At 44.8% G+C, this 24,574-nt stretch overlaps 1 protein-coding gene across 1 annotated transcript in view; it reads right to left on the bottom strand.

The window, feature by feature from the left end:
* The window catches only part of LOC144813832 (solute carrier organic anion transporter family member 1C1-like), a 490,557-nt gene that overhangs the window by 85,349 nt on the left and 380,634 nt on the right, over window positions 1-24,574 (bottom strand). Inside the window, exon 11 of the mRNA XM_078674055.1 lies at window positions 18,817-18,982. Coding sequence (XP_078530181.1) covers window positions 18,817-18,982 — 166 coding nt within the window. The remainder of the gene's footprint in view (window positions 1-18,816; window positions 18,983-24,574) is intronic.

Below are 24,574 nucleotides of genomic sequence, written 5' to 3'. Positions count from 1 at the left end.
GTTCATGACGGATAGAGACCTGATGGTCAATATTTCTAAATCCTTCGTCATGCAAGTTGGCCAACAACCAAGAAGGAACTTTTTTTTTAAAATAGATGATGTAGCAATCCCCTCAGTTGGGGTCCCCAGCTTGATAAAAAGAAAAGGGAATTGGTCAGGGTGAATGCTTCTATTTTTAACTTTGCATTGAAACTGGGGAAAAAACCTAATACTGCCATGATGAAACTGTACAATGCAAAATCAGTGGCGACTGCCGTTTATGGTAGTGAATTATGGGGCTATGTGCCCGGAGAGCAGCTGCAGATTGCTGAAAACTCTTTTATGAAACGTCTCCTGTGTGTCCCAGCAGGTACATCCAATTTTGTAGTACATGAAGAGTTAGGGTCGCAATACTTGGGTGATAATTTCTCTTTACGCCCGCTGACCTGTTGGCTAAAACTGTGGCTGAATCAGGGCATTCCACTGACACATCTGATCGTGAGAGATTACCTGTATCAGGATAAGGCAATGGGCACCCCTTGGTTAAAATATTCGAAATCTAGTTTTCCAGGCTCGGCCGTTTGGATCTGTTTGAACACCCGAGCGGGATTGTAAAGGGTGATGTGGAGGCAACTAAGCGAGCCTTCCTTATGGACAGAAAGGTTAAAAGAGAAGGTGAGGAGCTCCTGAAACCTAGTGTAAGAAAATTTGTTATGCTAAAAACATGTGAAACGATGGAGCCCTACTTGACGGGCTCGCTGACGTCCCAGGAGAAGTTCCTGTTAACAAGGTTTAGGTTAAATCTCTTTCGTCATCTGCTGATTAGACCAAAAAATGATATTTTTAATAAATCTGCTGCATCCTGTGGCTGCGACGGAAAGTCTCCACAGGATATGCTGCATTTTATATTTTTATGTAAATTTTATGAATACCCGCGCAAACGCTATCTGGTAGATCTTTTAAGGAAAATCAATTTTAACCAGATCAGACCAGCATTAATGTATCTGCAACTTTTACATAGTGACAGTATTCTCCAAGTTACTGAATTTTTAAAATTGTCTGTTAAGTTGAGAAATTGTTTGGACCAGTGATGGTCCTTGCTGACTGAATTGTCTTTATAATGAACTTTTATGTATGGAATACGCTTTATTTTTTCACTCTTGCACTTTATCCATCATGTTTTAAAAACTACTGTGTTTTAAATTGCTAATATTGTATATCTACTTTTGTGGTTTGAATCAAAACCGAAATAAAGTCTCTATTGAATTGAATTGATACAAGGTATTGTTCCAAATCCTGTAGGCATAGATGAAAAATATCTGCTAAATTGTTTTTTATCTCTGTTACACTTCTTAGCTTGGTACATCTTATCTTCAGTTCTGAAAAGACAACTATGCACAAAATCTGATGTCAGACAATGTTGATGACAACACCTGTTGCTAAGTCTATGAGTGTAGCTGGAAAACCTATGCTAAAATCCATTGCCACACTGCGCCAAAATTTGAGAACCTAGGTAACAGCCTTTCTTGTAGCAACAGTATCACTTGAGGGGGTAGGAAAGTGCTATACAAACGCTACATTACAATACAACAACATTACAAAGCACTTTCACCACTCCCTATTGCATCCTTCTGTTATGTAATCTGGATCCAACTTGACCAGACATGCACAAATGCTCTTTGAGCTGCACTTTACATCTGAATGTTCTCTGAACCACATCTAGGAGTCAGGAATCGCTCTGTATAGGGTAAGGAACCAGGGGGACCCAGATTATATTGTAGGTGAATTCAGTACAATTAATTGTGGATTGTAGAGAAATGAGTTCCATATGGCATGCAGCAATATTAATGCTAATCGGCTCAGCCAATGAAGCCTGAGAATTGACCCTCACCACCTCTTTCAGTGGTGATAATACCTCTCACAGAACCATCCTGCTGGTTATAGTGTGTATAAGGCATGGCAAAGGTTTCCAATTACATTATTTGTGCTACTTAACACAGTGTATTGTTTATTTCCTGACAAATCCGAACTAAAGTCACTATTATTTTGTTTTAAATGGTATAGAGCAGAGATGTTTATCCAGTGTCTAAACTGACACAGTACATTTCCCAAAAAATGAGGTGGGTGCCTTCGAATCCTAGTATCCCCACTTGACAAAACGTAGTCAACTCACTGAACTTCATTGTTCTAAGTTTCCTTGATTGTCACATCTGAGAGCACCTTGATTAACATAGGGGTGCCGCTCGCAGCAGTGATTTGTGGGCTCATTGTTTAGCGTTCTTTGCCTTCCCTTACCTGGATCTGCATTCCTGGAGGCCCTGGGGAACCCGGACTGAGTACGGGACTGCGAGGACCAGCAGCAGTAGCGCAAATCCATCGGACGCAGCTGGGGACTCTTCCCGCCCACTCCTTCCTGTCTCCCATATAACTGCTTGCGGCCCCCACTTCGCGGGAGCCGCTCGCAGCAGTGACTTGCGGGCTCATTGTTTTTTAAGCGTTCTTTGCCTTCCCTTACCTGGATCTCCATTCCTGGAGGCCCTGGGGAACCCGGACTGAGTGCGGGACTGCGAGGACCAGCAGCAGTAGTGCGAATCCATCGGACGCAGCTGGGGACTCTACCCGCCCGCTTCCTACCTGTATATAGTTTTAGCTACTACCGCGCATCGCGGGACGCGCGCGGGTGGGCGCCGGGAGAAGCCCGGGACAAGGGCGGGACCGTCTGAGGCCATCCGAGGCCACTAGAGGCCGGGTTGGGCCCCCCCCTTAATACTTGAACTGTAAAGTGAGATTTTATGTGTAAATACCTTTTAGTTATTAAGTGTATGTTTTAATCGCAAATCTGGTCATAAGGTAACTGGTCGTAGCTCCGCCCCCTCAGCCTATTTTATTCTCTCCAGTGTTTCCGGAGCACACATTCTAATGGCATGACGCTCTGGGAAGGGAAGAAAGGCTACGGCCTCTACTATTGGGGGGACAGTAACTGGAACGCTTGATCAGTTTATTACCAGGGCCGCTGCAGTACCTGAAAAAGAGATAGTTCTAACTGAGAAACGACTCTCTTTTGACCTTCTACATGCTAAACGCTCTTCTCTTGGCACCATTAGGTCTGTGGTTACACAAGAACAACCACGGGAAAATGTTGCCATTGGAGATCCTAGCCCGAGATCCAGCCTGATGCTGGCAGGATTTGAGGGATCAGTGGTCTGCACTTCACCGACTACTACTATCGGTAGTTCGCCCCCTTCAGGTTTAGGCGAAGGAAATCAAAATCGCCATTTTTAAATAGCCCAACCAACATTAATTTAATTCCTGATTCACCAGTCAGTAAATGTACCAAGGCCAAACAGTTGCTGGGCAAAAGAAAGAGAGGAGGTGGGCCCCAAAAGGGAAGATCAGCCAAGGTATCTAAAATCATCAGACCTACCCCCGCTCCAACTACCACTGGACATCCCCCACACTCCCCTTAAGCGCTAGATATCTAAATCCACAGCCTGCACAATGTGCCGCTAATGGTATAAATGAGGGTCTCTTAGCTCAAATGGAGCAACTTGTGAAATCACTGTTGTTACCACTCTTGGAGAGAACCAAATTAATAAATGCTAACTTGGAGAAACTAGAAAAAATAGTAACAACAAACTCTAGTATGTTGAAACAGGTAGTGGAAGGTTTTGTGGACTCTAAGTCTCGAGTTTCCGAAACCCAGGCCCCCGGATAAAGTACGAATATCATGGTTCGTCCCCAAGAAGTAATCAGCCGTGCCAAAAATCAGAATACTTTGTCCTGTGTTGAGCGGAGTATAGATCCAGGCAAATCTCCACGACACATTGTGGATGGTGACAAGGGGACGAGAAAAGGAGGTAGAAATCCAGCTTGTATCCCAAGACCAGGAAGGAGTGAGGTCAACACAAAGGAAAACAGTATTGGGTAAAGAGGGTGGAAATAAGAGGTGGCCGTGTATTGACCTCCCCCTAGAGTCCGTACCATACACGGTAATTTTTGCAAAAGTCCCTGGGGTTAGCAAGAAAAAGCTGGAAACCCATAGAGAGCTGAAAAATAAGGTCTCCTTTTGGTTAAATAGGAATAGAACACTCCCACCATCTACAAATGCAGAAATTCGAAATGTCAGAAGGGTGAGTTGGGTGGGGTGTAGACAAAAGGACATAGAGGGTGACAGCATAATCATAAATTTCAGAGATCCAAGGGTGGTCAGATACATATGTTATGAAGCAGGGTCTGGAGGAGTGGGTGATATTCAATTGCTCGATTTGAACTATTTCTATGTCCGAGCTCCACCATGCCCAACCACTTATCCCTGCGATGGTTTCATTAAGAGACCATATAGCTTTAACCCATACGTTAGGGTTGAGCCCCACCTCTCTCTGTTAAATTGGTACGAGGTACTTTCTGGGCTAGAGGAGGTGGATTGACATGAGAACAACATTAAAGGTTCTAAGGCGGTCCAGTTTTTGGGTGAGGAAAAAGCAGGTCGGTGGATCTTGATGGTGGGTCGATTCATTTAAATAGCGATTTTCCAGATTTGGATTAGGATGAAGTCATTCTGCTGAGCAAAATTCAGGGCTCTCTGGGGAGTATAGCTCAGTGAACACCATGGGAGGTTGGAAGGATGCTCAAAGTTTGGTGAGTACGAACATAGAGCCCCCCGATTGTGGGTCATAATAGGATCAAATGGCCTGTAAATGTATATAAACCGACAACAAAATGGATGACTCCCAAACGGTGAAAAATGCCTCCTGGAATATAGCAGCGTTAAAAAGTAAAATATCCATTGCTGAGTGGTCGGAATTGGTGGACGACCAGGACATCCTGATTTTCCAGGAGACTTGGGCAGTGGATCCCATCCATCGCCTTGGGTATTTGAATTTTTATAAAGCAGCAATAAGCGGGAAAAAAGGCAGACCTTCCGGTGGCCTAACCATTTGGGTTAGGCAATCACTAAATTATAGACCCCTTGAAGTTGTGGTAGAAAGCCCAGATATACTCGCCTTGAAGTTGAAACGGCCTAATCAATTAGAGACTCTCATTGTAAATGTGTATGTTAGAGGCCAGCCGGGAGTGCGGGGATCGGGAATTCCTAATGAGTTGGCTTCCCTTTTTAATACTGTTGGGTTGGACTGTTATGTGATTGTGGCAGGGGACTTTAACTGTACATTTGAACCGCTAATATATGAAGGGGAAAACATTTTTGCGGAGGAGGATGCTCAATGGAATATTCCTAACCTTGACTTGAACCCAATAAAGAGGTGGACCGAAGCAGCTTTACAGTGGATGGGTTTCTGCCTGGAGTGGGGTTTAAGAGCAGTAAATGGTCGTTCCATCTCAGATAAAATTGGCAAGGCAACCTTTGATAATGGTTTTAGTACAAGCCATATAGATTATATCCTTATTAAGGTCGAGTACTGGTCTATTCTCAGGGATTTGATAATTCCTGACCGTCCAGAGAGTGACCACAATCCGCTCCTATTGAGTCTAAAAATAGAAAGGGGTCTTGAGAGAAATAAACCATCTGAAATATACACTGCGGAGGCTTTGCTAACTAACGCCTTGCGCAGGGTACGGTGGGCCAGGGTAATTGACGATCCCTTAACCCTAGATAAAATCTCCCATGATGTTTCCCGCACTCTGTGTGCCCTGCAAGCACTCCCATCCCAAGTAGAGATAAATGAGAAGACTATCTTACTCCATGAGCAGTTGTTCAGGGAGTTGAAATTCCACTTCACTAAAAGCGGTAAACCCACTAAGTTGCCACCCCAACCACCAGGGAAATCATGGTACAATAAATTATGCCGTGATGCACATGGCTTATTGGTGACAGCTATAAAATCTCGAAATACCCTGGAGATTAGGAAGGCAAGGCTAGCCTATCGTAAAATCCAAAGCAAGTCCAAAAAAGACTGGGATGACCAGCACTGGCAAGAGCTTCTTGAGGCCAGTAGATTGAAAAACCAGACTAAGTTCTGGCATATAGTTAAATGGGGGAACTCTGGCTATTCACAAGTCCCTGCTAATAATGTGACCTCTGCAGATTGGGTTGAGCACTTTCAGTCTCAGTTTAGGGGACTAGAATTAGAAACAGAAATCGCCCATGGCACTATTTCTCCTAGACCAATGACTCTCAGTCAAACTTTATTGTAAAGACGTAGAGGATGCATTAAGAAAAGTCCAAGGTGGAAAAGCACCTGGAATGGACTGCATTCCGGCAGATCTTTTCAAATATGATTTAATTAACTGGGTACCATACATTACATTCTTAGCTAATGCCATCTCAAGGGGGGCTGGTATCCCGGATTCTTGGCATGGGTTTGAGATCCTGCCCATATTTAAAAAGGGGGACCGTTCTGTCCCGGGGAACTACCACCCGATAAGTCTGATAGATGCCATCCAAAAAATAGTTGCCAGGATGGTGCTTGCAAAGATCCAGAGTTGGATGGATTTAGAGGACGTTTTATCCCCCCTTCAAGCTGGATTTAGATCTCGCAGTAGTACGATTGAACAGGTCTTCAGGTTTATTTTAATATATTGGAAGGTTGTTAGTCTGGGAGGGGGCACTATCTACGCCGTATTTGTAGACATTAAGTCTGATTTTGATTTAGTCCCCAGAGCCAAGCTATGGGATGCTTTAAGAACCACGGGGATGCCCCAGGAACTTTTAAAACTGGTAACTATATTATATGAAGCTACTTTTGCACAGGTCAGATGGGGCAACAAGGGCAGGTAACCAAGAGATCCCCGGTGCCCCCGTGGTGTCCGGCAAGGGTGCGTACTAGCACCGACCCTGTTTTTGTTGTTCATTAACAGGGTGGTGCAGTACTTTGCAGCATTTCCAACTGACGCACCAGCCTTAGGTGGCACCAAGTTTCTGCTACTTATGTTTGCGGATGATACCCTTATAATGTCTAAAACTCTGAAGGGTCTCCAGACAGCCCTAAGCAAATTTGAAGAATTTTGCCAATCAAATGACCTAGAGATTAATGTATCAAAAACTAAATTCATGGTTTTATCAAAAAATAGACCAGTGGTTGCGCATGTTTCCATGAATGGATCTAAATTAGAACAGGTGAATGTCATGACATATTTAGGGGTCGTTTTGGAAAGGAGGATCAGCTGGAAACCCCAGATTGATACTCTCTCTCTTAAGTTTGCGCAGCTATCGGGGTGCTTAATTAAGAAACAGAGAACCTCTCTAACTAAAAGGATAGGTCCCGCTCTGAAAATCTACAATGCCAAGATAAGTTCAGCGATCTTGTACGGTGCGGACCTCTGGGCCTTTGCGGACCTTTCCCCGTTAGTTAGACTCCAAAATAAATTAATTAGAAACCTTGTGGGCCTCCCCCCTTCCAGCGCCCTAAAGCCTTTGTTATTGGACCTGGGCTGCCATGAAATAGACGATGAGGCACGCTTTAAACCAGCGGCCTTATGGAGGAGAATATGGACCACTCCTGAATTGGCACTTTTTGCCAAAGAAAATATGGGTTTGAGTAACTTATGGACCGACCTGGCAAACAATTCCTTTCCAACAAAGAAGGACTTTAAGGCATTATACTGGTTGACAGTGCGTCAAAAACACATTAATATGATAAACACCTCCTCACTGTCCAGTAGGTTCCTGGAACATAAACTTGATCCATCCTTAGAAGACTACTGGGATATAATCACCAAGAGTATTGACAGGAAGCTTTACCACCAGCTTAGAGTTGGTTCCCTCCCAATAAGATCCTTCACTAAAAAATGGAAAGGACAGGTGCAAGAGCTTTGCCCTTGTTGTAAGGATAAGAAGGAGTCTCTTGGTCATATATTTTTTGTATGCCCTGCCTATTTAGCCCCCGAATGAAATGGCTTAAACCAATCTGTAGAAACATGGTAACGCGGGTGGGTCTGGAGGCTCTAAGGATTATGAGGACTGATACAAGGGAACCAATGGTAATTGCAGTAGCAAAATTCCTGGGCTGGATATGGATAATCAGAGCCAACCACTTAGATAAAGGCCTAACAGTAGTTACTTGAATTGTTTTAATATATTTTCTGAGCTCGCTATTATTTGCTTTTTTAAAATAGCTGCTGTTTTACTTTGGTAGTTGCACCCTTTCTGCATATTATATTTTGTACCTCACTAAGAAATGAAATGTTTTTATCAGCTTTTATGGCTATGCTCAAGTATTTATTGTTATGCTTAATTATTTTTTTAAATTATTGTGTAATAAGATTAAGGATGATGTTTATGTATATTTTTAATGCTTGTCTTTTATGATGAATCAATCGAAATAAAGACATATTAACTGAACTGATTAGCATAGGAAGTGCCTTTTACAAAAACCATTTAGGTACAGTGTTCAGTGTATAATATTGCCGCTCCATCCAAGAAAATGTTGGACATTTTCAAGAGACACGTCAATCTGCCTCATGGTTCAATAATGGCATTGTTGTTGGCTTTTAGGAACAAGACAGACCACTGAAGCTCTATGGGTTAATTTGATGGCTTGTCAGGTCTGCTGGCTCACTGCATAATGCATCCACCAAAGGGATCTGTGCTTGACTTCTTGGTCAAAGGTTTGAATCCTGACAAGTCCGCTCAGCCTTTCACCCTTCCAAAATTGATAACATTAGTACTGTGGGGTAACATATGTTATTCTAGTGCCATAATACAATTCCTGGGGAGGAACAACCTACTGGACCCCTTCCAATTAGACTTCAGAAACAACCACAGTGCCGAGACAGCTCTAATTGCCAGAACAGATGACATTGGCACCCTACTCAACAGATCCTGCTTCTCTGTCCGCAGCATTCAACACCATCTCCCATAAAACACTCATCAATTGCCTATGCCAGATCTGCATCACAGACAATGTGATTAAATGGATGGGAACCATGTCTAGCAGGTTTGACCCCCTCCCTTTACATTGCAAGACAAGCACAACTTACGCTGCGTTCCCCAGGGCTCATCCCTCAGCCCAACCCTCTCCAATGTCTACATGATACCACTTGCAGACATCCTCAGACGCCCAACATCAACATCATCTTGTGTGCCGACGACACCCAGATTGTCCTATTGCTCCCAGCGGACCCCACCATGATGAAGACTAACTTCCACAACTGTATGAGGAATGTCTCAGTCTGAATAAGGGACAACTGTTTTAAGCTTAACACGGACAAGACGGAAGTCCTCATCATTGACAAACGCATAACCCTCTGGAATGACTCCTGGTGACAATCAGAGACCGGACCCGCCCCTATGCAAAAAGACAACACCTGCAACCTCGCCATCATCCTCAATAGTGAACTATCCATAATATGTCAAGTCAACGCCATCTCCTCAGCCTGCTTCCACATGCTCCTCCAGATATTTAAGTGGCTCCACGCCAGGAAGGCGATAATATAGGCCCTCATCACCAGCCGACTGGTCTAAGGCAACACACTATGGGCCCTATTAGGATGGCGGACGGACCTGCGCCGTCCGCCACCCCAGAGGTGGAAGGACCGTCCGCAGGGGCAGCGGCGGTCCCTCCGTGCAAATTAGGATGTGACCGCCACCCTGGCGGTCATATCCTGTATTTTTAACATTGCGGCGGGTGCTGCTTGAAGCAGCGCCCGTCGCATTGTGAAAACTGCATGCAGTGCATTTGCATGCACAGAGCGGCAGGCACCGCGCGGTGCCTGCCGCTTTGTGCATGCAAATACAGGGGGATACCATAGGTACCCCCCCATGTGCACCCCCACCCCCCCTTCACCCTGGGGGCCCACAACGGGCCCCCAAAGAAAAGACCGTATGCCTTTTCGTGGCGGCATTGCCGCCGCGGATAGGCATATCACAAAGTAAATCCTAATATGGCTGGCGGTGTCTGATAGACACCGCCACCATATTAGAGCTTTTCCGCCGCGGTCTCGCGACGGAAAAGTGGCGGACGGTCTCCCCGTCCACAGATGACCCCCCTGCCATCCTAATCTGTCGGGGTTTTTTTCGCTCACCGCAGCGGTGAATCCGCATCCTCCGGGCCGGCGGTGGCTTTCGCTGGCCCGGAGGATGCGGATTCACCGCAATCGTAATCGGGCCCTTTATGCAGGTACCACCACAGAACTCATGCAAAGATTCTCAAGTCGATATAGAACACAGTGGCCATACTGATCCTCAACCACATCTGCCAATACCTAAAAGACTTCCACTGCCTCCCAGGTCAAAAGAAATGCCACTTCAAACTTCTGACTAACGTCTACAAAGCACTCCATGACCAAGGACCCACAACATGAACCACCACCTACACTTCAACCTACCACCCAGGAACCTTCGCTCTGCACACCTCGCCCTGGCAGAGATCCCTCGCGTATGCCACAGCCACACTGGAGGACGTTCCTTCTCCCACCTCTCCGCCAAAGCTTGGAACACCATCCCCATCCACCTCCATGTTGCACCCTCACTGACCAACTTCAGGATGGGACTCAAGACTTGGCCTTTTGACTACGACCTGCAGCAACCAACTGGAGAGCCTAACGGCTGACAAGCAGACCTATATAAATACAATGTGATTGATTGAATTTAGGGTGAATGTGTGCTTTACAAATGTTATTTCTTTGGTATTGATGACTTTACAATAAATTGCTCAAAGTACTACGATGGTGGGTGCAGCGTGTTTCGTAGCATGAAGATAGATACATAGCGATTTCTGTAACCTGAGAGTGAACAGGGAAGTAACATATATATGCCATCATCATTCACCAAATCATGGGCTGCCAAGTCCCTAGAGCAATAGTTGTTTCCCTGCTCTCATTTCATTCTCATGACACAGCAATGGCTTTATCTATACAGCTACCTTAGGACAATCAATAACTGTGGATTACATGAAAAACTCCTCTCTCATGCCAGTATCAATACGTTTGACACCAGTGTAGCATAACAGTGGCACCCCTTGACATGATTTCAACCAGACACGATTTCATCCTGGAGTAGGGAACAGGGGACTGGAACCAAATGCTGTGGAGGAAGCCTTGGGGAAGGACAGAGACATGGAAATACAATCAGGATATGTTGGTAGCTTGACAAGATTACAGATTTCTGTATTAAACATTACAGAATTAAGAAAGAAGACTGGCTGATATCTAGATATCTCTTGATTGTACCCTAGGTTTGCCACCTGGCTCTGTTTTTCTGGTCTGCCCTGTATTTTTCAGCCCAGACGGAAGAAATATTGGAAAATGCAACAAAATACCATATTTTTCCACGTCTGAAGCATAAAACTAAAACTGCATGCATTTGAAGAACTTAGTTATAAACAAGACATCTATTATAATGATTGTGTGCTAACTATTCTGAGCTACAGTTATCTATTCGAGGTCCCTGAGGATTCTTGGGTTTCCCTTGTTGCATATAAATTAAAACATCTCTGGGCAGAGGAGGGAAAATGTCTCCCAGTCCTTCTGGTGCTTCGCATTCAATAGAGGAGGTGCTTTTGCGTACAGGTCCTACTGTCTTCTGCTTTGAGTCTCTAGACTCATGCCAGAGAGTTGCAAAGGGGGAGCTAGAGTAGCAAATGGTAGCCCCTCAACTCAAAATTGTTATTTATGGGGTAGCCACTGCTGATTTTAGCCTTTCATTGTCACATGTTCTGACACATAATGAAATGGTTTTCTTGCACTTCCCTTATGAGCAGGGCCACTCGAATCATGTGGCTTGGGAGAAACAAATTATGCAACAGCATACACTAAATTATTCAGCAAGAAAATGCAAATTAAACTGCCTAATCCAGCACATTAATTATTTTTCATTTTATTCACGTTATTAATGTTAGGGCATAGGTTCCACAGCATTAGTACCAGTTGAAGATCCAAATACAGCAATAAGTAACTGAGTCAACTTTTATGAAGAGCCGTCCACTGCACAGCAGTATGGGTTCATGTTCTTTTAGTAACGTTTGATCTGTTTGAGCTAGAAACAAATTTTGTTTTGGTAAAACCTTTAGGATTTGCAGCAGATGGTGGATTACTTGCAAACGTACTAAATCCATATTTATGCAAACAACTATATTCGCTGCATTCCATAAATCTATTTTTAAATAAACAAGGGCCTGAGGGTATACGCTTGAATTTGCCTGCAAGTGTTGAGAACAATTTTGTATATTGCGCTACAGAAGAGTGAGAGTTGGTTCTGTCTTATATTGTAATTGCCAACTCAGTTAAGGCGTAGGCACCTTGTACCAAATGAAGGGTTCAGTGGCTTTTTACAGCTTTTGCTTGTATTCTGAATCCCTGTGTTGGACTTGGCCCTTTTTGCAAAGTCATCCCTAAACTTTTTGCCTTTCTCCTAGCCTTTTCTCTGACATGGTGTCAGTGGTTTTAGGCCTCTCGGCACTTTAACACTGCTGTCCAGTGTAAACTGCGACCTCTCTCTATGTTACATATGGTAAGATTGATCTACACCTGTTTGGTATAGTTCATTTATCTGTCAGTCCCTTGTAAAGTGGTATCCCATATACCCAGGGCTGGTAAATTAAATGATACTGGTGGGCTTGCAGCGCTGATTGGGCCACCCTCCAAAGTAGCCTTGCAAACCTATCCCAGGTCTCTGCCATTGCAGGGTCTTTGCGTGCAGTGTCTCTGCCGGTGCGACATGGCACCTAAAGTAGGTGCCATGTCTGTGACCCCCTTTTTTCTAAATGTCAGTCACCTCTAAGGTGGTCCCTAGCAAGCCCTATGGCAGGGTGCATAGTAGGTAAAAGATAGGACATGTACCTTAAGTATGGGACATGTCCTGGTAGTGATGAACAACCATTTTAGTTTCTCACTACTGTGGGGCTGCCCTCCAATAGGAATGCATTGGGGATTTCCTGAAAAGTTTTTCACTGGTAATTCCTAATATGAGAGGAGCAGCGTAGTGAAGTTTAGTATATTTGGAATTGTCATAATAAATGCTGCGCAATGAGGGGAGGGCAGGTTTATTATAACTATTTTAGAAATGCAACTTTTAGAAGTTGGAATTTCTGTATGCTATGTGTCTGTCTGCATGATGTGAAATGCATGTCTGGCTATTGATTGACACGGGCTGGGAGAGGCGTGTGGCTCCAGGAGGGGCAGGCTGAGTCAGCACTAGGCTGAATGGGACATCTGCATTGGAAATAGTGGGAGGAGTAATCCCCTGACCCTGAATAGGTCTGTGCCTGCCCTGTACAATGCTTACTCCGCCACCTGTGGTGTGTCTAATCAAAAAGCCCCCACCTGACAAAGGGAAAGAGGAGCCCAGTAAACAGAGTGCTCCTTACCCAATTCCCCCCTGAACCAGTTTTTGCTGGTTTCACCAAGCCCTGTACTGAGGACAAAAGAGATAATGAGTATACCTGTAGGGGCTGTGACCACATGAATTGTGATGCTGTTTTGGACTTGCTGGGGGCTTGCTGCTGCTGGAGGCCCAGGAGAAACCACCACAGGTGCTTGCCTCCCTGCTGGAGGGCCCTGTGTGCTGGCCTCCCTGGACCCAGCTATTCCCCATGGACCTCAAAGGACTTTTTGGACCTCTAGCACCTCGTGAGCAAGATAATTTACTTGCCCCAAGAAAGAGGAGAGCGTGGGCTGCACATCGCTGAGCTGCCATGCTTTTTAGAGGGAATCCACCTCATAGGGATTCCCCCATGCCGCCTCATGGAGCGGGTGCCCAGTCCACTTTTTGATTATTTTTCGAAAGAGGATCCCCACCCCGCATTTTACACTACCGACCGAGAACCTACTGTGCTTTTTGCATAGTTAAACAGCAGGTGCCCACCCCATGTTTCTGCCGCTTACAGTGTTAGGCGGGTGCCCACCCTGCCATTGCTTGGTCCTGGGTGGCTGCCCAACCTGCATTGCAGCTGTGTTGGAAGGTGCCCACCCCGCACTTACTGGAGGAAGACAGCGCCGCATTGCTGCAACGGGAATGCAACCCGGAAGTCAGGCAAAGGTTGCCTGGTCTGGGGCGGAGCTTGTCCCAGAAGGAAGGTGGGAGCCTACCCCACCTCCATCAAGCTGGTCTAGAGCCCGAGGAAACACATCTGGAGCCACGCAGGCTCCACGTTGAAGTCCCAGGAAGGGGGACTGGGCGAAGTCAGGAGACCCACAGGACCATGTTACTGAAAGTCCCAAGAGAGAGGAGTTGCCAGTGCAGACGGAAGAAGTCCCGCAGACCACAGTGAGTGGGGTCTACATTTCCCCTGTAATTACGAAGCTAGTACACCCCAACCAGTCTGGCTTTATGCCAGCCAGGAATACCTCTCTTAATCTGCGGAGATTGCACGGGGTGCTAGATCGGGCCACCACGATACATGAAGGCACAGTGGTGGTGTCACTTGAGGCAGCCATGGCACTCGATACCATCGAATGGCCATATATGTTCGCAGTACTGAGAAAAATGGGGTTTGGCCCGAGCCATCTGTGATGGATACACCTCCTATATGCGAATCCGCTGGCTCAAATAGTGGTTAATACCCGAGTATCCTCAACTTTTGTGCTCAGAAGGGGCACTCAACAGGGTTGCCTCCTCTCCCAACTACTTTTCGCCCTCATTTTGGAACCTCTGGTGATGTGGATAGGGAAATTCCTGATTATTTGAGAGCTAAGCTGGGATGAGGAATTGGAGGTCCGCATTTCGCTGTATGCTGATGACATTTTATTATACCTGACATCAGCGGCGTCCTCCCTTAATAGAGTACTTCATCGTTTTTGGACAGTTTTCTGGCTACTCTATTAACTGGTCTAAGCCTGTTCTCTATGTCCTCAGTGGTAAATCGCCAATCTTACCCAGAGGGTTCGCTATTGTCGAAGTCACACCAGAATTCAAATACCTGGGCATCCATGTGTCCAAGGGCCTGATGCTTTTTCATGATCAGAATATCCTCCCCCATTGCAAAGACTCAGGAGTGATGTCTTGCATTGGAAAATGCTCCCACTGACCCTGTTGGGGTGTGCAGCCCTGTTCAAAATAATGTCCCTTCCATGCTTCCTCTACACCTTGCAAAACATGCCACACCCAGTGAAAGCAGGCTATTTTAAATCGATTGACTGCACTCTGAGAGAACTCCTATGGGAGGGGAAGCCGCCTTGGATATCAAGTCCTAAGCTCCCTAGAGGCTGATATGATGGGGGTATAGCCCTCCCGGACATTAAAAGATATAACTGGGTGGCTCAACTCACCGCAGTAAACCAATGTACGTATGGACCGCAGAGCGATCCGGGTTTTAACAAGAATGGATGGCTTCTCCCCCGCAGAGCTTTTAAGGGCGCCCTGTATGCTAACCCCTCCAAATTGAAACGGACAGGGCCCACTGACAATGCCGTTCAGGTGTGGTGGACTGCCACAACGAGTTTGGGCTGGAAAGATAAGATCACGCTAGCCTCTCCACTCTGGTATGCTGCACTACTAGGCACTCTAAGATTCACTGGATGCTTTGATTGGTGGGACTTGATTGGTATTTCTGTGGTTGGGGACCTATGGAGGACGGGGGGTAATTTCCTTCGCCCAATTGAAGGCAGAATATGAACTAGTTGATACAGAACTAGTCAGATATTTACAGATTAGACAAGCGCTACAGGCATCAATACCTGGGGGGAGAACCCACCAGAGTTATCCCCGCTAGAGGACAGGATACTAGACGAGCCCCTTCCCAAGATGGCAATTTCACTAATCTACAAAAAGCTTGTTTATAACATGCCTGACCCCTTTCTCCATCTCAGAACCAAATGGGATTATTGTGTAGTGGGACTGGATGACGGGGAATGTTTTGAGGCTCTTGCCTCGTTTAGGGAAACAGCCATTTCTTCCAGGTTCAGGCCTGTACAGCTCATAATACTTCATTGAATTAACTCTCAGGGCCGACGCTTGTGAAGATGGCCTATAGGATAGACGCAGATTTTCCAAAGAGATGTGGGCAGGGCGGCACAATGATACACATGCTCTGGGAATGCCAAGCAATCCCACAATTTTGGGCGGGGTTGACGAGTTGTATGATGAGAGTAAAGGGCATCACAACTGATTGTAAAATAAAGCGGTGTCTTTATAATTTGGGGTCCCACTGACCTAAACACCAGGGATAAAATGTGGGTGTCCTTGGGGATGATGATTGCTAAGTGGAATATTGCACGGTTGTGGGAGGCACAGGAACTGCCGTCCTTGAGACTTTGGGAAAATGAGATGGACTACTGTATGTTTACCAAAATGATAGTATATGTCTCAAAAGGATGCCCCAACAATTGGACACAAACATGGAACAAATGGAACAGTTACAGGGGGAGATCTGTCAACCACCATTTGCTAGATAAAGGCATGAATCGGAGTAATGTGCTCCAAGTTGATCATAAGGTGCAATGTTTTCACTTTGATTGGTGAACTGTGTACTTAGTGGGAACGGTGTTGATTGAAGTACTGCAGAAAAACATGCCGTAACAATGTTTTTACCTGTGATACTTTGTTCCTAATAAAATGAAACGTTAAAAAAACAGGATTCCAAATCTAGAATACTAAATCCATGTCTTTAGTTATGAAGAAAAAACATTAACATATTGGCATTATCAATGACATGAGCAGGAAGTGCATTCTAATATAATACCTTATTTTCAGCAGACCTGAGAAACCAGGACCTGTTTGCCGTCCCCCCCCCCCCTCTTTCTGCCCCCATTGTGACTACTTGGTGCTGGTTTTCTGACTCTGATTGGGCACTGGGCTCTGCTAACCAGACCCAGGGCCTGCTCTCTGAATAGAAGTAGATGGTTAGGTATAACTATACTTCGCCAATCACAGAACCCTGTAAGTCCCTATTATATACAATAAGTCAAGGGGGAATAAAACTACCTATAAATCCATAGTATCTAATAGGGCAGGGAGGTTTAGAGGCCAAGCAGATTTCCAGCACTATAGTGTGCACTGCTGAGTTGCCTGCTGTCATTTTAAAATCCAGCTTTGCGGACTGCTTTTAAATTGTAAAATATATGCATATTCAACTTTGGAATTAAAGGTACTTCCAAAATCTCAAATTGCCCCAGGGTGCCTTGTAACTATAAGCAGGGACATTTTAAAAGATTTTTTCTAAGACCTGGTGAGAGAAACACTGCTTATTCAGTGTTTCCCCATTGTAGTGAATAGCTCCATGGGTAAACATTGAGATATTTTATTAAAGTATAAATAATGACAGGAGTGAGCTAGAAATATCATTAAAAGACTTGATGGTTATGTCAAATCCTCAACTTGCCACTGGTAGATTTATAATAACTATTACAGAAAACATGTTATAGAAGTTTTCTTTTCTGTGAGCTAAAATCCAGTGTTTCAGCTGCCCTCACCTGATCGCTAGCATTTACCAGGCTGGGCCAGAGCTGCTTGATGAGATGTGCACTGTCCTGTCAGAGTAGACAATGGACTTCGTGTGGGTGGAGATCTTTAGCTGCAGAAGCCAAAAGGCTGGAAGAGGGTAGAGGACCTAAACTGGTTTTCAAACGGCGAATGACCGTTTGGGACAGGAACAGGCTGACCCTCACAACCTACACCCTTAGCCACACACAAGTCTCAGTAATTAGATTAGTCAAGGTGTTGGATGGGGTGTGTTTGTGAAATGGAGCCTCATCAGTGGATTGGATTAGCCAAATAGGTCACTTTCTCCATGTTGTACTTTGAGAGAATAGTGGGGACAAGAATATGCCACAATTTGGAGGAAGTGGTCATACACCTGGGTGGCTCCCTGCATCCCATTGGTCAGTGGTGGTCCTGCTTGGTGACCAGAAACTGTGAATAAATATGTGAGAGATATGTAACTCCTCTGCTGGCTGAAACTACAAGGAGAAGAAGACCTGCCCTGCTGGAATCTGGATCTGCACCCAAAGTGCTACACTCTGAAGGACTGTACCTACTGCACAATTTTGTACTACATCCCTAAGGACTTTTGCTTGCTTAAAGAAGGATTAAGGAGTGGACTCCTGCAAGCTACAGGTTAACAGAGCACACCTGCATCATCTACGCCAAGAGTCCCCATTATTTTATGTGTCCAGTGGACGTTTAAGGATTTTGTCAGGTGCAATGTGGGAATTGTAGTCCAGACATCCCAAAGACCATCTAGGATATTCCAGACCCTTGGATTTGTGTTTTGGACACTTTGAACCATCAGAAGGAATGTCAAGAAAAATTTCCAGAAGACTTAAGAAGTTTGGGAACTTTATGTCAAAAAGCTCCATAAGGTGACTGACTCGACGTCGAAAGTCAATTTGGCTACCTTCAACTGCTACCAGCCTTGCATTTTAGGATCGTGCTCCTGAAAATTATGGTCTGGAGGTAAAATTTTTACTGAGGCCTCCGGCTTAGTGTATCCGACCGGAGCTCTATCGCGGTCAGCCTCAAAACTTTGTCTTTGTCCCGGTCATCACGACCAAATGTCCCAAAGTGGCGCTCTATGTTTTTAAGCGCTAGAAAGTGTTTATTCTTTTAAAATTCATATCTCTGGTTCCCTACATTGGTTTTTTGTCGGTTTGATGTGTATTTGTTCATAAGAAGATAATCTATTTTAAAGAAATTTGAAAAGTGTTTTGTGTCTCACTTATTTAATGTATTGGTTTTTTTTACTGCCTCACACACCTGTCTCCTAGATAAGCCTGCCTGCTCGTTGCCAGCTACCAAGTATTGAGCAAGGGAATAATTTATTGAGACCCTAACTGAATCTTTTCTTGTGTTTGTGGCCTTATTACTAATGGTATGTCACTACTTATCACTACTAATAATCCACTTTTCAACAGCAGGTCCCTGTCAGCAGAATGACCTAAATACAAGATGTTCAGAGAAAAGGCAAGGGATGTGGAAATTTAGATGACATAGAAAGATGTGCTTACTCTATTTATCCCGAATCCAGCAGAAGTTCTACAGCCAGCAAAGCAAGCAGACATGTATGTCATTCCGTTGTCTCCACAAACAGGATCCCATTGGCTTGATGAACATTTGCAGTCTGAGTTGCAGGTTGAAAACAAGGAGTTCTCTTGAAATGCGTTTAGGCTGCTTCTAAAATAAATCACAGATTGACATGTTAGAGACATTGCACTGCTACATTTTACAGAAGGGAACCAAGTAAGATAGAATTTGAAATGGATAACAGCAGTGGATGTGCTTATGTAAATCAATTAGCGATGTGGTCTACCATAGGTGGCTTTAGGTAAGCAGTCACAAAAGAAAATTAGTTGGTATCACCCGTGCAAATATAAAAATATCATATAAAGGCCTTGATTCTGACTAAAAATTGGCATCATCAAATTGCACTGAAATGTATTTAACTTTATATAAATTTCCATTGAATGTGAAAAATTGATAGACTAGTGGATAAATGGTTTAGTGTGTTTGACAGACATTTCTTCATGGACCTGGGACTAAAGTTTTTAAGGTGGGCAATACATGCCTTTTTTCTAAGGATTTGCCTATGGAGAGGGACATGTTAATATCTCACTTTTAAAGAGGATACATTAATGTAATGAGCTGCAATAATTTCATAGAGGAACTAGCTAATCGAGATACAATAAACATCTTTTAGACTGAGAAACCACGATGAAGCAAGTACCTGGAGCTTTGGAGCGCCAAACTGTTAGACCTGACAGCCTTTGATGTGGTCTTCCCCCAAACCTTTTGCTTTACCACCTCCTATTTGTTGAAATGTGTTTGTGTTGGCCGTAAGACTCTGTGCAGTTTGCCACTGCTAATCAGAGAGATAGTGCTTGCGCTTACTCCTTTAAACATGATAAAATTGGCCCACACCCAATTGGCACATTTAATTTACTTAAAGATCCCTAGTAAGGTGGTACTGTGTGTCCCCAGGCCCTGTAAATTAGATGTTACTATTGGGCCTGCAGCTTTTATTGTGCTACCCACTTAAGTAGCCCGTTAAAATACGTCCCAGGCCTGCCATTTGCAGAAATGTGTGCAGTTTTAAACTGCCAATGTGACTTTGAAAAATAAACAATTTGCAATCCTAAATATATATGTCACCCATAAGGTAGGACCTATACAGCCCAAAGGGCAGTGTGCAGTGTATTTAATAGACCTGGGTGTAGTTTGTGTAGCAGCACTATACGTAACTTCACGTAGTATACTTAGAACTTCACGTAGGACACGTAGTCTGGGCAGCGTAGCTGATGACACTGTGTACTTGTCTGCACAGTGAAAAAATTGCAAATGGCATCCAGCACAGTACCAGTTATGATAAAAATAAGTATCTCTATCTTTAAATGCTGAAGTGCATATAGTACTTTCACAAAAGTGAAACTGAAAAATTACCACGCAGTGAGAGAGGTGATGATTTTGGGATCCTCCCTAACCTAGGGGGACTACCAAACAGATGCCTTGAAAACAAAAAGATTCAAAAGGGGGTGGTGATGGACAGAGTATCTGAATTAAGCAGAACACTCCTACCCAGTCAAGAGATCAGGGCTTGATCCATCAGCGTTTTTTAGCTCACTGCACCATCCCAGTTCAGAACCTGGCTACATGCAAATTAGTCTGACCCTGGCCCAGTGCATCATGGGAACAGGGCAGACCAAACTACCAAGCCAATTCTTTACTGGAAAGGAAACAAGCTTCCGGGGACCGGTTTCTGGCATTACAGCCGTCTTCGGCCCGGCTTGCTTGAATCCTGATGGTGCAGTGAGCAAGGGACTCACATCTGAGCATACCCTTCCACACTTGTGGTGGCCAAAACGATTCAAAAGGGGGTGGTGATGGACAGAGTATCTGAATTAAGCAGAACACTCCTACCCAGTCAAGAGATCAGGGCTTGATCCATCACCGTTTTTTAGCTCACTGCACCATCCCAGTTCAGAACCTGGCTACATGCAAATTAGTCTGACCCTGGCCCAGTGCATCATGGGAACAGGGCAGACCAATCTACCAAGCCAATTCTTTACTGGAAAGAATACAAGCTTCCGGGGAGCGGTTTCTGGCATTACAGCCGTCTTCGGCCCGGCTTGCTTGAATCCTGATGGTGCAGTGAGCAAGAGACTCACATCTGAGCATACCCTTCCACACTTGTGGTGGCCAAAACGATTCAAAAGGGGGCGGTGATGGACAGAGTATCTGAATTAAGCAGAACACTCCTACCCAGTCAAGAGATCAGGGCTTGATCCATGACCGTTTTTTAGCTCACTGCACCATCCCAGTTCAGAACCTGGCTACATGCAAATTAGTCTGACCCTGGCCCAGTGCATCATGGGAACAGGGCAGACCAAACTACCAAGCCAATTCTTTACTGGAAAGGAAACAAGCTTCCGGGGACCGGTTTCTGGCATTACAGCCGTCTTCGGCCCGGCTTGCTTGAATCCTGATGGTGCAGTGAGCAAGGGACTCACATCTGAGCATACCCTTCCACACTTGTGGTGGCCAAAACGATTCAAAAGGGGGTGGTGATGGACAGAGTATCTGAATTAAGCAGAACACTCCTACCCAGTCAAGAGATCAGGGCTTGATCCATCACCGTTTTTTAGCTTAGGTTCTGAACTGGGATGGTGCAGTGAGCTAAAAAACGGTGATGGATCAAGCCCTGATCTTTTGACTGGGTATGAGTGTTCTGTTTAATTCAGATGCTCTGTCCATCACCACCCCCTTTTCTGATTCGTTTTGGCCACTATAGGAGTGGCAGGGTATGCTCAGACATGAGTCCCTTGCTCACTGTACCATCAGGATTCAAGCAAGCCGGGCCGAAGACGGCTGCAATGCCAGAAACCGGTCCCCGAAAGCTTGTTTCCTTTCCAGTAAAGAATTGGCTTGGTAGTTTGGTCTGCCCTGTTCCCATGATGCACTGGGCCAGGGAAAGACTAATTTGCATTTGGCCAGGTTCTGAACTGGGATGGTGCAGTGAGCTAAAAAACGGTGATGGATCAAGCCCTGATCTTTTGACTGGGTATGAGTGTTCTGTTTAATTCAGATGCTCTGTCCATCACCACCCCCTTTTCTGAATCGTTTTGGCCACTATAGGAGTGGCAGGGTATGCTCAGACATGAGTCCCTTGCTCACTGTACCATCAGGATTCCAGCAAGCCGGGCCGAAGACGGCTTCAATGCCAGAAACCGGTCCCCGGAAGCTTGTTTCCTTTCCAGTAAAGAATTGGCTTGGTAGTTTGGTCTGCCCTGTTCCCATGATGCACTGGGCCAGGGAAAGACTATATTTGCATATAGCCAGGTTCTGAACTGGGATGGTGCAGTGAGCTAAAAAACGGTGATGGATCAAGCCCTGATCTTTTGACTGGGTAGGAGTGTTCTGTTTAATTCAGATGCTCTGTCCATCACCACCCCCTTTTCCGTATCGTTTTGGCCACTATAGGAGTGGCAGGGTATGCTTAGACATGAGTCCCTTGCTCACTGTACCATCAGGATTCAAGCAAGCCGGGCCGAAGACGGCTGCAATGCCAGAAACCGGTCCCCGGAAGCTTGTTTCCTTTCCAGTAAAGAATTGGCTTGGTAGTTTGGTCTGCCCTGTTCCCATGATGCACAGGGCCAGGGAAAGACTAATTTGCATATAGCCAGGTTCTGAACTGGGATGGTGCAGTGAGCCAAAAAACGGTGATGGATCAAGCCCTGATCTTTTGACTGGGTATGAGTGTTCTGTTTAATTCAGATGCTCAGTCCATCACCACCCCCTTTTCTGAATTGTTTTGGCCACTATAGGAGTGGCAGGGTATGCTCAGACATGAGTCCCTTGCTCACTGTACCATCAGATATAAAAGAGCCGGGCCGAAGACGGCTGCAATGCCAGAAACCGGTCCCCGGAAGCTTGTTTCCTTTCCAGTAAAGAATTGGCTTGGTAGTTTGGTCTGCCCTGTTCCCATGATGCACTGGGCCAGGGAAAGACTAATTTGCATATAGCCAGGTTCTGAACTGGGATGGTGCAGTGAGCTAAAAAACGGTGATGGATCAAGCCCTGATCTTTTGACTGGGTATGAGTGTTCTGTTTAATTCAGATGCTCTGTCCATCACCACCCCCTTTTCTGAATCGTTTTGGCCACTATAGGAGTGGCAGGGTATGCTCAGACATGAGTCCCTTGCTCACTGTACCATCAGGATTCAAGCAAGCCGGGCCGAAGACGGCTGCAATGCCAGAAACCGGTCCCCGGAAGCTTGTTTCCTTTCCAGTAAAGAATTGGCTTGGTAGTTTGGTCTGCCCTGTTCCCATGATGCACTGGGCCAGGGAAAGACTAATTTGCATATAGCCAGGTTCTGAACTGGGATGGTACAGTGAGCTAAAAAACGGTGATGGATCAAGCCCTGATCTTTTGACTGGGTATGAGTGTTCTGTTTAATTCAGATGCTCTGTCCATCACCACCCCCTTTTTTGAAAACAAAAAAGCACATCTTATTGAACGATTTGGTGGTGGTCCCATCCTCTTAGGACCACCCCAAGCACAGTTATTGGCAAAAAAACATTCCCAACCAAAGGCCATGCAAAGCATTATGGGATGAGATTAGCAGTGGCCAGTGAATATTATATAGTATCCAATATCAAAATAATTCTACAAAGAGCTGCAGTTCAACTGGTGGTTACTAGATGTCCCTCACAATTTAAATGCAAATGCTTGATGAAAGGGTTTCAATGGTTTTGCATTTGACTCGTGAGGGACATCTAGTAACGACTAGGTGAACTGCAGCTCTTTGTAGAATTATTTTGGTATTGGATACTATATAATATTCACTGCTCAATGCTAATCTCGTCTCATAATGCTTTGCATGGCCTTTGGTTGGGATTGTTTTTTTGCCAATAACTGTGCTTGGGTGGTCCTAAGAGGATGGGACCACCACTGAAGTTCAACAAAATGTGCTTTTTGTTTATGCTCTTTCTGTTCAAGGCATCTGCTTGATCCCTCCATAGGTTAGGGGGGGCCAAAATCAGCAGCTCTCTTATTGCCTAATGTTTTCATCGTAAAAGTGCACTTTTGCGAATTGGTTATATGCTGTTAAGCATGTAAAATTGTTTTTTCAAAGCATCTGAGGATGTTGTTTATTTAGCTGCTACGTTACGTGAGTGATTAAGCACAGTTTTGGTACTGTACTACGTACAATTTGCAAAGTGTGAATTAATACAAACTTTGCATGTTCCCTTATTGTACTGTAGTATTATGCCCAGGGTTGGTATCTAATAAGTTGGATATGTACGTTTAGGTTTTACATGGCTTGGTAGTGAAAAACTCTCAAATTTGAATTTACTACTGCAAATCCTACCTCCTCCATAGGAAACATTGGGTTGCCTTATTCCATTTAACATATGCTAACTTTTGATTGGGAACAGGTAGACAAATCATGTTTGATCACCAAAGAATTGTGATTTAAAATCTTTTTTATTGGCATTTTCGGATTTCACGTCACAGTTCTGAAAAGGGCCCTTTAGAAAGTTAGCATTTTCTTGTCCTAACTATAGGAAGCTGGCTCTCTATATCATGTACTAAAATGAAGTACACTGTGCAGAGAGTCCAGTGGACCCCTTACTGATACACAGAGGTTAAGGTGGCTAACACTAATGCTCTTTATGTGGTAGTATGGGCGAGCAGTTAGGCTTATCAGAGAGTAGGGCTAAGCATTTGTTGTACTCATAGAGGCAATACATGAGAAATCCACTCAATAA

The sequence above is a fragment of the Lissotriton helveticus genome, chromosome 1_1, assembly GCF_964261635.1.
Source record: "Lissotriton helveticus chromosome 1_1, aLisHel1.1, whole genome shotgun sequence".
In the NCBI taxonomy this organism is placed as follows: domain Eukaryota; kingdom Metazoa; phylum Chordata; class Amphibia; order Caudata; family Salamandridae; genus Lissotriton; species Lissotriton helveticus.
This window is presented reverse-complemented; position numbering and strand designations above follow the sequence as displayed.